The sequence below is a fragment of the Acanthisitta chloris genome, unplaced genomic scaffold (genome assembly GCF_000695815.1).
Source record: "Acanthisitta chloris isolate BGI_N310 unplaced genomic scaffold, ASM69581v1 scaffold17735, whole genome shotgun sequence".
NCBI lineage: Eukaryota > Metazoa > Chordata > Aves > Passeriformes > Acanthisittidae > Acanthisitta > Acanthisitta chloris.
This window is the reverse complement of record NW_008674484.1, coordinates 1-18341: the sequence shown is the minus strand read 5'-3', so window position 1 is coordinate 18341 and position 18341 is coordinate 1. Positions and strand designations below refer to the sequence as shown.

The 18341-nt window shown below is 41.3% G+C and overlaps 1 protein-coding gene across 1 annotated transcript in view; it reads left to right on the top strand.

The window, feature by feature from the left end:
• RASGEF1C (RasGEF domain family, member 1C) overlaps positions 1-6395 on the top strand; it is a 23836-nt gene extending 17441 nt beyond the window's left edge. Inside the window, 4 exon segments of the mRNA XM_009075365.1 lie at positions 3836-3931; positions 4073-4196; positions 5900-5972; positions 6371-6395. Of these exon segments, the coding sequence (XP_009073613.1) occupies positions 3836-3931; positions 4073-4196; positions 5900-5972; positions 6371-6395 (318 nt within the window).
• Positions 6396-18341: the final 11946 nt, after the last annotated feature.

The window sequence follows — 18341 nt, the reverse complement described above, 5'->3', positions numbered from 1 at the left end:
GGAAAGATGACTTACCACAAGTCCTGCAAAGGAGCCCAGTCTGAATTCATTGCAGCAAATTTGGGATGATATTCTGTCCTCATGAATTTTCATTTCATGTGGTTGATGCTGCAGTCTCAGCGAGAAAGAATTGAAGTGTTTCATCAGTGCTCAGAGCTTTCTGAGATGTCACTGATGCTGCAGAAATCAGAGTGACAAGATGTTAGAGTGCAGGATCCTCCTGTTTTGTGCCCCAGTATGCTTCTTGTTAATTTTCTTAATTCTTCATTCAATTCTTTTTTTGTTTTATGAAAGAGGGTTTAACACTGCAATTGCACATAGTCATAAATGGGTAATCTCTGCACAGAGCATGGCTAAGGTAAAGTAGATAATGCATGAACAAGCATAATATGGAATTTAGTATTCATTCACTAGAGGAGACAGGCCAGATGCTAATCTCACACCCCTGTAAATTTGATGTAAATCTGCTGAAGCTAATGGAATCTCACAGCATTTACAGTGAAATGAGATCAGCATCTGGTGGCAGGCTGACTCAGCTGCACTGGGAGTACAGGGAGCTGTTCTGAAAAGCACTTCTCTGTGCAAAGGAGAGATGATGGCTTTGGATGTTTGTGACTGGCGAAGAAATTCTTTTAGTTCTCACTGTAATGAGGACCTGTCAGTCTGAGATGCTTTTGCATTTAGTTCTTCTGTGACCATCATATATATTCAAACCAGTTGTTTGATCGTTTGACTAAATTTCCTGTGAAGTTAGCAATCTCTGTGATATCTCTACCCCTGGCTGCTTAATACTGAGGGCAGAGAGGTTATTAGATTGAAAGGAATCTATTTTACATCAGAAAAAGTCCATATTCTGTTTGCCTCATGTAGACAACATTAGTTCAAGAAAATGCTCCAGGATATGATTTGGTAGCTACTCACACTAGGTATTTTACAGTGTCAGATACAGCAGATCATGTAATGCTTGCTGTAGGATTAGGGAATTTTGTTTCTTTTTATAAGCAAGATTATCATTTATTTGTTTTAATGAGCTTGAGCAAAATTGAAAGAACATGTTCAGGTTTGGGTTTTTTTGGGGTAGAAAATGTTATGTTGTTTCTTGACAAACTCCTAACAAGGCTCACTCTGAAGAAAATTTTTATCTTCAAACTGACTTGTGCTTCCAGAGGGGTGTACTTCTAAGTAACTAAGTCTGGTTTTGTCTGTGCAGTCAAATGACCCGTGACACCTCCAAAATTAAGTCATTCCACTGGGAAACGCTGCATTGTGCTAATGACATCTCTGGCTTTGAACCATTGGGAGCATGTACAGTGCAGTGCTGTGCATTGCTGTCTGATACTGCAGAGGGAGAACATGTTGGATCTCATTAACTTTCGTCTTTCTGCGGGAGGCAATTGTCCTTCAGCATGTGGGTGGGTTGGATGGCACAGGGGGGAATCAAAACAGAGAGAAATATGAGTTTCTGGCACAAACCCAGATTTTATGCTAGCAAAGTGCCTGGATTGAAGCCAACATTAGAGTGTAACTATATGCACTTCTGTTGTTTCTCCTACAGAAACAGAACATACAGGGTAATCTATTTTTATTGGGGAAATAATGGTGACCCAAAGACAGAAAGCCCATGGCAATGCATAGAGAACTGGTATTCTAGGGTATGTCTTTGGCACCTTTTTGATGCAGAAGAGACCAAGCTCTGCCGAGTTCTGAGCTGGCTGGTGGCTTTGTAGCTGTATTAGCATGGCATTGAGCCCACGTTCGTGTACCTTCCCTCCCAGCAAGGCTTTTCCTCCGTGTTTAGTACCACTAATGATGGTGACCTAGCTCCCAGGCAGTGTGGAGCAGGGCAGAACAAGCTCACATCTGCCTGAAAAAAGATGTAGACAGAACATGGCAGGAATTTCTAGCCGGGGATCAGTGTCTGGCTCCAGCTCTCTCTATCTTTCTGCCTTACAAGACCACACTGGTTACAGAGTTATCATTTTGGGTAAAAAACAAACTACACAGGCTGAATTGTATTCTTTACTACAGGTTGATTGATCTAGTCTGGATAATATGAAAATGAATCCTGATTGACTACAAATTGCTCCACCTGACCTTGATAGGAGGGCTCAGCATTTTGTGGAGAATAGGCTGTGCTTTGTTTTCATTCCTATATTATATCAGTGGGATGTATCAGGAAAATGCCAGTGGCTCTTGGAGTGTGAGTCCAGGCTTTTTTATGGCTATTGCAGTGACATTACAGGGTTTATCTGTGGCTGTCCTATAAAAAAGCCAGAAGAGATGCAGATCTTTAGCAGTTTGCTGCATGTGATATTTTAGCTGGAACAGGAATTGGCTTCCATTTTCACAGCACGCATTGGTAGGGGATTGTAGACTCTTTGCCTCAGTAAGTGTTTTCACATCTATGACTTGTTCACACTTGTTGTAGCATCATGAAGGCTGTAGACTGGAAAATAACAGCTGCCAATCCTGTTCTGGCTCCATTTCATATCCCGTTACAGCTGATGTACAGCATGAGATGGAATAACAGTACAACATTAAATACTTAACTAAAGGATTGCTCCCTTGGCTGGTCTTGCTTGCCATGAAGCCACTTCAACTTTAGTGCTGCTTAACAAGCTACAGTTCAGTTAATATACAAATGGGCCAGTGGAAACATCTGGACACTACCATGCAGTGTGCTTTCCTCTGTCCTGGCAGCTCAAGAGACAGGGGTTGCTGCCACAGGGAAATGCTCACAGAGGTGGCTGCTGACCTTATAGCTCAAGCCCCCCCAGGTAGCCTGTTTCTATCCCAGTGTCGGTGCTGGAGAGGTGGGTAGACCCAGGTTTGACTATCAGATCTCAAATCCCTGGGAGTCAGCTTTGCCATGGACTGGTCCTTTTTTTTCCCTGTGAGTTGTGACACAAGAGCACATGGAGGGAGTCTGCTGCACTCTAGAACTCTGCTGAAGTGCTGAGGACCACTGTTACTGCTTTCTGCTGTAGAACATCCTGCATCCAATTTATCCCTGCTGTAATTCCATTAATTTCAAGAGTCTTACCCAGCAGTAGACTTTTTTTTTTAATAGCAAGTTATGACCCAACTCTGATGGGTGAGAGGAAGGCTGGATCACTGCTATATGCCACTCTGCCCTGGAGGATGGCCAGGGCTAATTTTGAGCAGTACAATGGTCTCTCTGCCTACTGTTGGCAGCTTCCTGTCAACTAACTTAATATTTTCAATCCTACTGTCTGCAGGTTAATTTGGAGAAGCAGGTTGTACTAATCAGGCACCAGGAAGGAAATTACATGTCTCAAGAGATATCCATGCATGGAGCTGTTAAAAATGAAGCAGCTCCTGATTAACTGTTTGTAGACAAGTCCTTGGTCATCAAATTTTATTCTGCCTTTCCTTGTTCAGGGACAATACTGGTGCTTTGGTTCCCACCTATCTTTAAATTGCTCAATTTGTGTGTTCAACATCTTTCCTTATGAAGACACAACAGAAAAGGGAAGAGTTCTCCCTTACTTTTCCCTTTGTTGTCTGATCTTGTCATCAGACAGTGATGCTGTTGATAATAAACTGTGTTATTAGCATTTTCTTAGTCATGTTTTTCTGCTCAGTGAACATTGTGTTCAGTTCATTTTCATCTCAGAGTACGTTTTCCTGATAGCTGAAGGTCTCTCTAGACCCTGCTGCCCTTTTGCCTGCCTGTCACTGTGCTGCTTTTTAAGTGCATAGGACACTGAAAAGTTAATACTTCTTTATTTTCCTCTCTCCTGATTGAGTTCTTCTTTCATGCAGAGAAAATACTGGACTGGAAAGATAATAGTTATGTCATTTCTCTTCACAGATTGTGATCCCCTTCTTCAGCCTATTGATCAAAGACATTTATTTTTTGAATGAAGGATGTGCTAATCGCCTTCCAAATGGACATGTCAACTTTGAAGTAAGATCTGAAAAATGTTTCTACCTATCCCATTCTGATAGCACTATCTGGGACTGTTTGCCTGCCATTTTCAGTACAGACCAACAAAGTGTATATGAGATAATCTTACTATATCTGAGTGGAATGATTTTATATTTACAGAAATTTCTGGAATTGGCTAAGCAAGTAGGAGAATTTATAACATGGAAGCAAGTGGAATGTCCATTTGAACAAGACCCTAACATCATCCACTACTTGCATACTGCTCCCATTTTTACTGAAGATGGTAAGACTGTTCAATCTCTGATCACTGAAAATGTGTCTCTTCATAGTTATTAATTAACACCCTGATCCATGCTTTGGTGATCCCTCTCACTGACCATCCTGGTTCTTTCCTAGCTTTCCTGTCACACAGCTTGTTTATCCCCACTCTGTCAATGTGTTTTTGCAAATACAACCTTCCAGCATGTGAAGCTGCTGCCTGATTGCTTTTCTTTTGTCAGTAACTTCTGTATAAGGCATTGTCTAGGAAGTTGCCATTGTGGCCCTATTTTTGTAATCACAAAAAGAGGCCACACAAGCATGTCGTGGACTGCTGTGAATGTCAGCTGTCCCTTAGCCACTCACTCTGTGATTGATGGAGCCAGAGCTAATCTCTTCCACAAACCAAAACTGTCATCTCCTCAGTAAACACAGCCCAGGGCAGTGGTGCCCAGCTGACCTCCTCCACTGCAGCAAAGAAACATGTTATCTGTGGGAAAGAATTTTTCGAGAAAATCTTTTCTAGTGATTGATTTAAGCTGTAGCTATGAAAGCCTTGTTCTGAAATTACTTCTCTGATTGTCTTTTTGTACTTCTCTGTCCTCCCCAGTTTGCTATCCAGCATGTCAGATTGTGTCATTTCATACTGGTTTGTCAGCTGCCTCTTGGTACACTGTCACGCAGAGTTGTCTATAGCTATGTTCCCCTAAGCTATACTGGTCTTGGGCTTATTTTTTCTTGATTCTATAGGCAGTTTTCTGTTCTAATCCAAGTTAATCAGACCAGACAGCTTTTATTTCACAGACTGCTTTGAAAATCCTGCCTAAATCCTAAGAATAACTGCCAAAATGGAATAATTAATGTGATTAAAGTAGTATGTATCAAAAGGAGATGGGATGGAGGCATTTGTTCTGGTTTTAGGCTCAAAAAGGACAGAAAATGAAAATTCAAGAGTAAAAGTGCAGTTTTCAGGCTACTGGACTGAAAAAAGGGTGACTCCAACCCACCAGTTGTTTGCAGACTTTCTCTGTCATGCCCTTCCCTATACTCGTGGTGCTTTTGTGAGATGCCCTTTGCAGAAGCCACAGGAGGCCTCCCCCATCACCCAGGGGAAGTGCAGAGGAGAAAGACCTGCCCTGAGTAAGAGTGGGAGGATACATGAGAGAGATGCTGCAGTGGGACTTGGAATGCAGCTGTGCTGTGCTTGTCACAGCATGGGGAATGCTGGGCCAGCACTGGAGTATGAAAAGGCAGTCGATTTGTAGCACAGACACCATGTCCCCATAAGCTATAAAAAGACTGAGAAAGATAAAGTTAAGTGATGAGAATACCTTGCTCAAAATCCTTAATCTTTAAAAGTTTGTGTTTATCTGTCAGCTCTCACTGTCTCTCTGTTTTAATCTTCCTATAGCACTTTGGTAGCAGTGCTGAGATGGGGAAATGAGCCCAGATTTCTATAGGCAAAACCAGAGACCATTTCACTGCTTAGTATTGTTATAAGAAGGTCATATTTGAACTCCAGGCTCCTTTACTGTTCCATCAAAATTAACCTAACGGCTTTCCAAAGGTAGACATGTGAGCTATACATCAATGCCATACTGATAACCAGCTACCTGGACCATGAAGTGTTAAAGTTTCTCTTGCTGTGTGGTACAATACAGGACATACAAGAATGCAGAGATGGGGGTTACTGATGCTGTTGGAATAACACATACTTATCTTTTCCAGGTTTGTATCTGGCTTCCTATGAAAGTGAAAGTCCGGAAAACCAGACAGAAAAAGACAGGTGGAAATCCTTAAGGTAACATCTCATTTTATCAGCTCATTACTAAAGTACCTCCAAACTGCTGCACTGATAGCCAAAGCTTGAGAAGTGCAGGCATTTAAACTGTGACCTCTAAGGGTGGTCTCCTCCACTTAAAACTAATCTACAGAGCTGGGGCTGCACTGATAAAAGCTCAATGTAATCTCAAATTATCCTCCATTTCAAGACTATCCTCCACTTGCTGTATCCATGCAAAAGGCTGGTGCAGCTGAAGAATGCTCCAGGTTAACTGGATCTTATAAGAGCTGTACAAATGGTTTGGTGTGAAGAGAGTGATTAAAAAAACCCACCTTTAAATTTGCCTCTTTTTTTCTTTTTTCTTCTTTTTTTTTTCTTTTTTTTTCTTTTTTTTTTCTTACATTTTAAATTTACAGATCCACTATTTTAGGAAAGACTTGAAGATTAAGAGATTATTGCAGTAGGTCAAGGAAAAGAAATCCGCAAACATTTTGCACTACTGATTCCAAAGATGCCTGTTTGGGATTTAGACAATTTCTTTTGTTTGAGTTTTTTGTTGGGTTTTTTTGACTGCCTAACGTGGTGGATGAACTGGATTCATCCACTGAAATCAACAGAAGTGAGTGCACAATGATGCTTTTCTAACTATGAGACACAGAGAGGAAGGACAAACAGACTATTTGTGGCTGTGCTCCGGCTGCATCAGGACCACTGTAATTTTGCCTCTGAAGGAAAACACAAGAAGACCAGGAACATGGAAAATTGTGGAGTACTGCAAAATAGAATGAGAAAGTATAAAAACAGAAAGGAAAAAACATACGAGTATTTCAGAAGCAGGTGCTTCAGACAGTGGCTCTTTAAACCCTCTGAGGATTGTAAAATTAAATCAAACAGACACAACAGCAATCTGGTTAATTGCTGAATGAAGAAAGAACTTACTCTTGCATTAGCAGTCCCTCAGCCTTGTTGAACAAAGCACTGACTGCTGCAGGTATAAGCTTCAGGTGGATGAAAACTGACATTGCTCACTCGTACGTATACGTGTATGTCGCATACAGACCATGTCAGCATGGGACAGACCCCATGGATTTTTACAGAGAACAATCTGAAGTGTGACTGTTGCTTAGTTATTCTTCCCACCACTGTTGTTGCTTTTCTTACTGTGAATCTTGGCCAGTCTAAGGAGGGCACAGAGTGCAGACAGTACTGCTTAGAGACACACCCCACCACAGAAGAAGCAAATGGCTCTGGACTCAACTTACCTCTATTTAATGTATGTAGTGTATTCCCTAAATTTGTTGATGCTGAGTTGCATCTTTTAGAGGGTTTTATCACATTTAAAGGAGATAAATACTGCATTACCATTTCTATCAGGTTCCAATTAACACACTCCTGTTTATTTTGCAACATGATACTTGGAGGGTTGGGGGGTAATTGCTCTGAATTTGAGAACTACATGGTATGGTTTAAAGGGACAAAGGGTTTCAGACTAGAATGAATGCACTAAAGAATTTGTCATTCATGAGCAAATAACCATTTTTGTCTTTTTTAATTTTAGGTTCTAAACCATGCTCACCATTTCCTTACAGATAATATGAAGTAGGGACTATGTCTTGTGTTTAAAGCTGTATAATAATCAAGGTGCTACTGTAACAAATATATTAAATGATAATGAAATATATGAGTATTAGATTCAAAACTAAGCCCTAACAGTAGACTAATTGTTTATATGTGGAAGGAATGTTCCTAACTGCCCCAGAAAAGACCTCAAAAAGCTTAAATGAAATGTAAATGCCACATGATATTGAACTTTGAACTTTTATTACTGACTTGATTCTGGCCTTTTCAGCTGTTCCAGTCTTTCTCTGCCTCCAACAGAAAGATGTGACCATTCCTTTGAGATCAGTAATAGTTTTATCTCAACATAAAGTGATTCCAAGTGGCTGTTGTGCTTTGAAAAATTAGGCTAATCACAAAACCTGGCTGTGTTGGCCTGTGCATTTAGCCAGAAAACAGGAACTGTTTCTGCCCTCTGCCAGGCCTCAAGGTTATCCAGGCCTGAGTTAGCTGCTGCCCTGTGAGGCATTGGTGAGCTGGTGTTTCAGGGCAGCTCTGACAGCTGAGCTGATAGGGAGTGCAGTGACCTGAGACTCTGTGTGATATACTACAGGTTTGTAGTGTCTGCAGAGCAGTTCTGATGTTGGGTTATGACCTGTGAAAACCTGTGCAATCTGGGTCACGGCCACCTGCAATCCACTGCTCCTGCACTTGCTGAGTTGAGCAGGACAACTTCTGGATTTGCTTACACAGGGGCAGAACTGCAGGTCTCCTTTTGTGTAGGCTTATCAAGCAGGAGGGACATAAAACTCTCACATGTTTATTCAGGCTTTGTATGGAAGAACTAAGTGAAGGATGGTACAACATCATTCCAACCAGGGAATTATGACTATTCTGCTGGTACTGTCAATATGCTGTTTGTTAATTTTTGTACATAAGCTGAGAGCTATAGAGGGAAACATACACACATAGCCATTTCCAAAATGAAGCTATTAAAGTGTGTTAAATTCCAGGCAAATCCAGAGCAATAACCATAAACATATCTACAGCAATGCTAGTGCTTAAGTGCTTGCTAAATGGTCATTTTTTTCTTACTATCTGCATCTTTTTAACAGGCCCAGTGTGACTTCATAGTGGAAATGTGGAGAGTTTTATTTATCTGAAACACAATGTAGGTGGATGAACCCTTTCTTAAGACCTGCTTTTTAAAATGGAAATCCTCACTCCTATAAGCCAATAGAGGCTGGTACAGCTGAGACTAAGAACAAAATTAATCAAAATGTGATGTCACATGGTAGTACTTTATATTTAAGGGCACCTTCCATGAATTTGGGCAATTTTGTAAGTTGAAGTTAAATTACATCTCCTAAAGTTTATTACTGTTGTAAACTAAACCACTTTAATAGTCCAAAACTTTCAAACATCACTACTTAAAATGGAAGCATAAAGGTCAGATTTAGGTGGGTATTAAGGGCTTAGTGGGACTGTCAGAAGCACTAAATTATCCTTAAGCCTTTATCTAGTCACACATTTAAAAGGTCTTTTTTCAGAGGTGCTAAACAGCCTCATCTCTTGGGGAGTACTGAGGCAATTATTGCTTTATAGAGGTGCATAGCACATTAATCAGTAGTATTTGATGTCCAGAGACACTCACTGCTCTTTGCACAATGACTTGGAGATGAGAGTGCAGAACAACTTAAAATGAGAAGACAGTGCTTTTAAAAAACAGACTTCAGGAACAATAGCTTATCTTCACATCATTTTGTAGCTAAAATCCTATTGATTTAAATAGAAACAGTTACAGCTGTCAGTTGCATTTCTAATTCCTGTTTGGCCTAACCAGGGTGTACAGCTCCTGGCAGGAGAGTGGTTAGGGCCTTGCTTCACCAACAGGTTTCATGAAGCACGGGTATAACTAAAAAGAAAAGATGACAATTTTGGGGAATAGATTTCTTCCAAAAGTGTATTAATATTCCATGAAAATTATTTTAAAAACTTGTCCAGTAATTAATTTTTCTTGCTATAAAGGTATAAAGAACTCCTACCATGCTGAAAAGAAAGTATGACTTCACGCTAAGCTACTGTAAGGCATGTAGTCATTAGACTAATATCTAGACAAGAGACTAGTAGTAATGTTGTGGCTTTCTAATTCCACTTTTTTGAGTGGATTCACCTCCCCAACAGCTGCTTGAGCTAATGCTACACAGAGAACAGAGCCAACCTACACCTATAGGTCAGTGGTGTTAGTATCAAACCCTTAAGCTAGTAAGATGTGACTATGACAGTGTTTCAGAAACATGAATGTAGCTTCTGTGTATACAGCAATATTTTAAAAGACCCAGATAGATGAAATCACTTCTGCACCTCCCCCAGTGTAATCAGAGTGGTAGAAAAAGTTCTACTTTTTCATTTCTTGAGTGTGCCATTCTGCAATATGGGGCTAGATACAAAGCCCAGTGGAAAGCAATGAGGAAATCGTGTGCCTTCAGCTTGTATTGAAGTCAGTAGATGAACTTGCTCGATGCCTTGCAAAAGACACTTGATCATACAATCTTGCCCTCAATTTCACATCAGCATCAATCACATTACTGAATTGAAGGTGGATGAATGTAGGTCTGCTGGGGGTGACTGAATTTTAGGGCAAAAACTCTTGAAATGAGTCAAGCACACCAGAACCTTGTGCATCAGAGTACACTATGGTTATTCCCTGTTAGGGAACACAGTCCTGTTGTACATCTCTGGCAGTTCCCCATGTGGAGAGGACATACAGATCTGGAAGTAAACTGTGATCCCAGCCACTGCTGTGGTGTCACTTTAACCAAGTGTAAACAGCTGCTAAAGCACTTCAAATAAAAAACAATTAAAGTGTAGAGGTATTTTTTTTCAACTTGAAAATATTTTATGATGTGGTCAGTGATGATAAGCTAATCAATCACTCAGTTAAAATCATGCCTGGCCCTACTGATGACTTGGTTAGTTTGTCATGTTTTATTGCAATAGTTTCTGCACCTTTTGTTAAAGCACATGAGCACTGGTTTGCACATGACTGTAAATCAGTTTAGAACAGAGCTCAGATTACTGAATATGTAATTGGACTTAAGGATAAAAAGATGTTAGTAGAAAAGATCCTGTTATGCACATCAGTGTAAAAATGTTACATAGTTAACAGTCTCTGGCCCAGCAATGACTGTGTTCCATGGAATGAGGCTGATCCCAAGCACAACCATGTGCCAGAGGAAAAATTCCAGTTGATTTTAACGGGCTTTGGGGCAGTCCTGTAATATGAACTGTAGTACAAGTTTTAGTTATTCATAGGGATTAAATTGCATTGACAGCTGGTACAGTCCTTGTGCCAGGTGCAACTCTCAGATGGGCAGTGCACTTACAGGGTGAAAATCCAGCCTTAGCAAAGCAAAAGTTTTCTTTGACATTGTTGAAGTTTCAGCAGCAAATTGAAGGACTAAACCTGATCCAATGAATTAACTCCTAACCCTAACCCTAACCCTGCCCTGCACTGAGGCCTGCACAGGCTGTAGTGCTGTAAATTCCACGTGGCTTAGACTGTTCACCCTTCCCTTGATGCCTTTCCCTCCACAGGGGCAGTATTTTGCTCCATAAACAGCTCTTGCAAAATGCCAAAGGAACGTTTTTCTAACTCTCTGCTATACAAAGGCTCTGTAATCACACTCCAGATCTGTCATAAAAGAATAGGAGTCCTTCTCTCTTTTCATCCCTGTGGCCCTAAAACTGCCAGCCCAGATTAATACTGCAGTACAGCAATGTTCCCAGGCCTCCTTGAATGCAGAAGACTTAAGAGTTCAGAGCTCAGGAGTCCTACAAGTTAAATGTCTGTACAGGAAACTTCTTTCTAAAAGGTGCAAAGCCCATTTAATGTATTTCTGAACAGAAAATTCCGTAGTCCAGCTACTTTCAGAGAAATGTGGCTTCCTCAGTGAACTGTTACTGGTCAGGACTATATCACTGCTTTCATTATTTAATTATGCTTCTAAAATTCCAATCTTTTTGAAACAAATGTATGATGGTTTGTTGTTGTTTGGCCCATGGGCAAACAGAGTTGAGAAAATGGGGGGCTGTAGTCTGGACAGTTGACATCATATGTATTTCCATAGCAGCCCAAGTTGGTTTATCACTTACTGTCTGTCCTCGCCTTAAAAGGGAAGAATTGTTCCAACAGCATCCTCCTAATTATTAAAACTTAGTGAAAGACACACACACAGAGCTATTAAATTCAAGTGTTTCAAGATATGATTCTTACAAATGTACAAGTACTTCCCTTAGGGATCTGTCTGTAAAAACACCATTGCTAATACACAAGACAGATGGGAAATAAATTATCCTCTGGGTTTCAGAACTCTTAACAAGTGTTCATCAGCTTAGAAAGGTGAAAAAACAGATTTTAAGATTTTTTTCACTTTTAGCAACAGTGATGATCAGATATCTTAAACCTAAACTCCAAGAATATATTATTCTAAAACTATTAGAATAACACTGTTTAGCCACAGACCTAAGTGCAGAGAGTAAAAATGGGTCAGCAGAACTGTCCTTATTTTTGGATTGAGAAATTCAAAGGTTGAATGACAGGTCCAGGGTCACCTGGGCAGCACATCCTTTCACAAAATGACCCCATAAAGATATCCAAATTTTAGTTTTACATTTCTTCTGTTGTAACTCCTTTTTACAACTGTGCTTAGAAAAATGGGAACTAAATTCTCACCTTAGTTTTGAAAAAGAATAAAGCTAGGAAATAAGTGTGGATTAAAAGACTGGTACATACTAATCATGTGAGTGATAGTAATGAGGAGCTGTGCTTTTCCTGTATCTTTTTCATTGAATTAAGCAATTTCATGTTAGGATTAGTATTTTTGGGTCAAATTGAAATCCCTCTACCATAGAATCATAAAATTGTAGAGTCATTTAGGTTGGAAAAAACCTTTAAGATCATTGAGTCCAACCTGTAACCCCTCCATAATGCTCAAACCATGTAGCTTTGTTAGAAGTCCTCAGAACAAAATTGCACAGGCAGGAAACAGTAAAGTTACTTGAAAGTGGCTGTTATGATTTTGTGACTGTACATAGATCTTGCAAAATGTTAATGGTAATCTGCATACTGTTCCCCACATAAACACTGCGAGAATAGCATGGTCATTGTTACGCTTTATAGCTGTTGTGGAAAGTGTCTTAACCTGCATTCATGATGATAGTGCCCATCCTACTCCCATGCCTTTTTATACAGTTGTGGTAAGATTGTTATGAAATCCTTTTGTCAGTTATGTTCCAGCTAACTTACCTATGTATAGAATTTATATATTAAACCCCTAATTTATACTGTGTTTTAACAGTTTGCCTGAACTGTCTATGGTTTCTAAATTTTGTAATGTGAGTGTCAAATAAGAATAATAATTAAAAAAAAAAGGCTTGGCTGTGTGGATTTTGTTCTTCAGTTTTGTTTGCAGTGGAGAGTTCAACAACTACAAGTCTACAGAATAGGCTGTAAAGAAATTTAAGTTGCTTTGAAACTCCAGAAATACAAAGATGTCCTTGATTCTGCGCAACAATTCATGAATATGTGTGTAGGCATGAAAGTACCTGTGGGTTCTGCTCTTCCTCTTGTTTCCACTTTACTGCTTCTCTCCTCATCCTCACACATTCAGAACATCGCACTGCACTGCAAGGAAAAGAGGCACTCTCAGTTCCCATAATAAAATTTTTCCCAAGTAAGAGTTGTAAAGTGGAAACTTCTGCATAATGAGGCTAAGACTGAGCCTGGATATTCTTAGTTTGTTCCCATAAAACTCTATGTACAACTGATGTTTAAACGTGTCACAATGCACAGTGAGAGACATCCTTGCTTCAAGCAGCTTAAAATTCTTTCAAATAAAGGAGAAAGGCTCAGAGGTGAAACTCCTGTGAAGACATAAGTGGTGGAGCTTCCTTCCTGTAACACTGGGTATCTGCACCACACTGCCAGAAGCGGTTTCTGAGTGCGTAGCTGCTGTTCAGCACAGCCTGGCCCTGCCTGCTGCCACCCAGTGAGGGTTTCTGCTCCATGCAAGTAGCGCCACAGACTCCAGAGCCTGCGGAAGTGTCATGTGCAACCTCCTTTCTCAGCACAGTGTTCTTAGTCATGGTGCCACAGCTCTTGCCAAAAGGGAATGTTGAGTCATCTGGCAGCATTTCCTGTAAACTGTAGCTTATTTGGGTTTTCCCATGTCAAGCCCCCAAGACTTTTTAAGCTAAAGCATTTCAACCCTCAGGAAGCTCAGTTGTGTCACAGAGAGTGAGAAAAGTCCAAGTTTCAACTGTCCCTGTTGAGCCTTGCAATGAAAGGGAGTGGGTCAGCTCAGCTCAGCCCAAGGTGATCCCAGCTAGACTGTGTATTCCCAAAGGGAAAACCAGTCTAACCACTGGAGGGAACACACCTTGCCTGCATGGAGACCTGCCAGCTGTTCAAGGCTTGGTGTTCCCATCGCTCTCAAAACAAGGTGTGAACACGCTGAGGGCAGTGTAGGCCATTCCAGCCTGGCACTGGTCACAGCTCAGAGAGAACCACTGTTATTATCTGGCCACAACTTTTCACCAGTGCCCATGTGAGTGAACACAAGTGCCCATGCTCACACAAAGCTTCTGGGTCACTGCTTTTCTAAGATAAATTCTAATAACTCATTAACAAGGAAAATGCGTCCCTAAGCCATAGTCATTTCTTGTTCCTTTTCACCTGGCTAAGTATTTTTTTCTATTGTGCTGCATAATCTAAACCCAATAATTAAAAAAATCTATTTTAAAATCTCCCTTGCCAAAAATACACTCTCATGGAGTAGAAATACAACTGTCAGTGGGTTCTCACTTTGCCTTTCTGCTGATCCACCCATCCAAGCTCCTATTATCTCCTTGAATTTACATATGCCACAACAATCTGGGACACTGGCTCCCTTGATCAGTAGTTACAGTGATTTGTGAAATGAATAATATATTTTCCCTGATATATCCTAGAAATGCTCCTGATGGTTTTTCCATCCCCATTCAGTTCAGTCCGTTATAAAAAGATAGTATTGTCATTACTCTGTCCCTGAGCTCTCAAGCAAAGCTACAGCTGCTCCCACCCAGTCGAGGGGACCTAAGAAAATCTGTCAGTATGAAAACCAAACCATGGAACTGTAGAAACCCATAAACAACTAAAGGCAAAGCACAAACTGCTAATCAGGCACCCTCTGATGCTAGCCAGAGGGAGGAAAAACAAAACCAATCCATCTTTAATTAAGAGAAAGCAAGCACAGCACTAGAAGTACTGAAAGCCAGGAATTTTTGGCTCTGCCATTGAGTTTTTGTGAGGCTTTGGGCAAGGCAGACAAACCCCTGCTTTAAATTTTGTATCCAAACAATGAGAAAACTAAATTATATTTATGTCTCCTGAAGAGCTGCTGTTAGGATGGATCACCTACTGTGGTAAGGCATTTGGAAGAAGGACCATATAAAATTGCATTTTGAAGTAAATGTTTTGAATGTATCTTTTCATATGCTCACAAATGTGTCCCACCAGCACAGTAACATGGAATTGTAATGGATGCTGCTGTACAAAGCAATCTAAAGCATAGTTGCATTGTGTGTTACTCATGCCTCAAGCTGTGCATACATTTGGTGTTGCAAAGTCTAATTAAAGAAGGAAATATCTCATATAAACACAAGTAAATACCATAAGGGTTGACAGCAGAAGTGGCTGTAATACACTCAAATGAGTTTCCTTCGCAGTTTCCTGAAGACTAAATTTCTCGTTTGATTCTTTGCTGTTCATTTATTCCTATCTTAAAAACAGCCATTTCTCCAGGGGCTGTTGCTCTGCACTACATAACCCAGTCATGGCCAGTGAATTTATCCTGCCTTCATCCTTCCCTGAAACACCACTTAAATTCCAGCTGACATTCCTCCGCTGCTGTGTCTCCACTGCCACCTCCTGAACAGGAAGGAAAATTTTCTGCTTTTCTTTTCAATGTCTGTAGAGGTATTTTTGAAAGTGCTTTGTTCAGCAAGAAGAGCAGTAGCTGAAACTGCTTTGCAATCTGTCTAGAGAGACAATGGTCTGTGAAATCTGTTGTAAGGCTTTTGCTTCAGAGGGAAATTTCTTTGTGTATGTTTGATATGAAGGTGGTAAAACCTTTATACACTGCTCTTCTTCAAAAAGGTCCAGTTCTTAACTTCTCATAGATTGGTTCCTCTTTCAACTCTCAGCTGAAAACCTCTGACTGAAACCAGTAACATTTTACAGCTCTCATTCATTGCATTTTCATCATGAATAGTTATTTCCACCCCTTCTATTCCAGGCTGAAGATCCTTCCTGATGGGAGAGAACCAAAATACCCTAGAACCAAAAGTTTCCTGCTTCAAAGGGCAGTTCTGAGAGCCTCAGCAGCATTAGCCTATTTTTGTTCCATTAAATGGGACTTCCCCAAATTGTGCCTGAGCTGCTATACCCTGTTAGAGGGTCTGTCATCTATTTAGAAGGGGAGACAAAACCAACAAAGGTAAAACCAAGTAAAACCCTAGAAGAGACAGTGAGGCAAAAAAGGCAGAGAGAATGATCCTGTCACATCCCATCTTCCCTGCCCTGGCAGGAATACAGCCACAGGTTTGTCAGCAGCTTTTCAGCAAGAAACTTCCCATAAAGTCCAGATACTCTTCCTAGACACACCTCTGGGAATAAGACATCAGTGAGGAACTGGAAACCCCTTGTACAGTTGGCTAGTGTCAGGTACATGGATATTTTCTGCCTGTTCACATGTGCACACTCCCTGTATATATGATTTTATGCTTCTATTTCTTTGCTGCTGCTTTGCAGTCCGAGAGAATTCCTTGGACAAGGGCTGTACCAGTGGATGTTGGGAAAACTCACCCCTTTGCAGATGTTATCACTAGTTTTATGATTGATAACCAAGCATTTAGCTGATAAATGAGAAATAGTAAAGCACAAGCACCAAAGCCACATTTGGCATTAGCAGATTTGGTACACAACAAGAATCATGAAGTTAAAAGGTTTTTTAAAAAGCAGGGGGCAACAAACAGCTCTCAGTGCTCCAGGTCTCAGTTTCTCTTCTAAAAAAAAAAAGAAACCAAGAAGAACAGGATTTTCATTTCAGTTCAAACCAGGTTTAAATGGTTATCTTAAGCTCACTGGCAAACAAATTGTAATGCAAATTTTAAAACCGCAAATGCAAAGCTATGTCTTCATTTCAGTGCTATTTGCTAATGTTTTGGAGGACTGACTTTATTCAATAAAAACTACACCACACCTTATTCTGGATTTTGCTTCAGCTGCAAAATCTTGTTGTATTAGAGGTAAAACTTGCTGAAATTATTCTGGGAAGGAGCCACTGAATTCAGGAATTTTTCAGTTTGCCCATTAATCTGTGATTTCCCCCAGACAAAACATGAGCTACTAAATTTAATGCTTGCATTTCAGTTCTACTTTTCCCTAGTTTTGGGTTTGCTTTTCTTTACTGCAAAACAGTCTCTTTGGGCTTACTATACTCTCTGCCTGACTGACAGCTGGAGGAGTTGGTCATAGCATGTTTCCACTGTGTAGCTCCGCATTAATCCCACTATACATTGCAGCAGTAATTCAGGCCAGTGACACTTGTGCTTTCCTCTGGGTTCTGCTTTCCTCGGAGCATGGATTTTGTCCCTGCCAGAAGGACATAACTAAGGTGGATCCACCACTGTACATGTGTTTGGGAGTGAGTCAGGACCTGCACCTGCAGCCAGAGCAATTCCTCACAGAGAAGGGGGCAGTTGCCTCAGGCAGATCACCAATTTTATTAGGATTTTACTGTGGGCATTACACAGAAACAACTCCCACAGGACTCACCTGTGAGCTACTGTGGAGTCAAGGCCTAACTGTGGAACCAACCTGGACACCCAACTGCTTAAACTTATATCTCATGAGCTCACTCTAAGGAATTAATTGTTGATTGGCACTAATGGGTGATTTAAAATAAAATGGTGATTTTAGTGTTCAAAGCCAGGCTGGGTAACGCCTTGAGCACCCTGGTATCCCTGCCCAGGGCAGAGGGTTGGGACTGGGTGATATAGAAGGTCCATTTCAACCCCTGGGGACAGAGTGGCTGGAGAGCACCAGGCAGAAAGGGACCTGGAACTGTAGATAGATAGAAAGCTGAACCAGCAGAGTGCTCAGGTGGCCGAGAAGGCCAATGGCATCCTGGCCTGGGTCAGGAACAGTGTGGTCAGCAGGACCAGGGAGGTGATTCTGCCCTGGACTCTGCGCTGGTGAGGCCACACCTTGAGTACTGTGCTCAGTTCTGGGCCCCTCAGTTCAGGAGGGACATTGAGGTGCTGGAGCAGGTCCAGAGAAGAGCAACGAGGCTGGTGAAGGGACTGGAGCACAAGTGCCATGAGGAGAGGCTGAGCGAGCCGGGGGTGTTCAGCCTGGAGAAGAGGAGGCTCAGGGGAGTCCTTAGCACCCTCTGCAACTCCCTGACAGGAGGTTGGGTCTCTTCTCCCAGGCAACCAGCAGCAGGACAAGAGGGCACAGACTCAAGCTCTGCCAGGGAAGGGTTAGGTTAGATATTAGTCAGAGATTTTTTACAGAGTTCTCAGGCATTGGAATGTGCTGCCCAGGGAGGTGGTGGATTCACCATCCCTGGAGGTTTTCAAGCTGACACTGGATGTGGCACTTCGTGCCATTGTCTCGTGACCACGGTAGGGTTGGACTGGGTGATCGCTGAGGTCTCACCCAGCCAGGCTGACCCCATGAGTGCTCTATGACACAGCAGTCCCGCGAGCAGCGCAATGGCGGCGGCG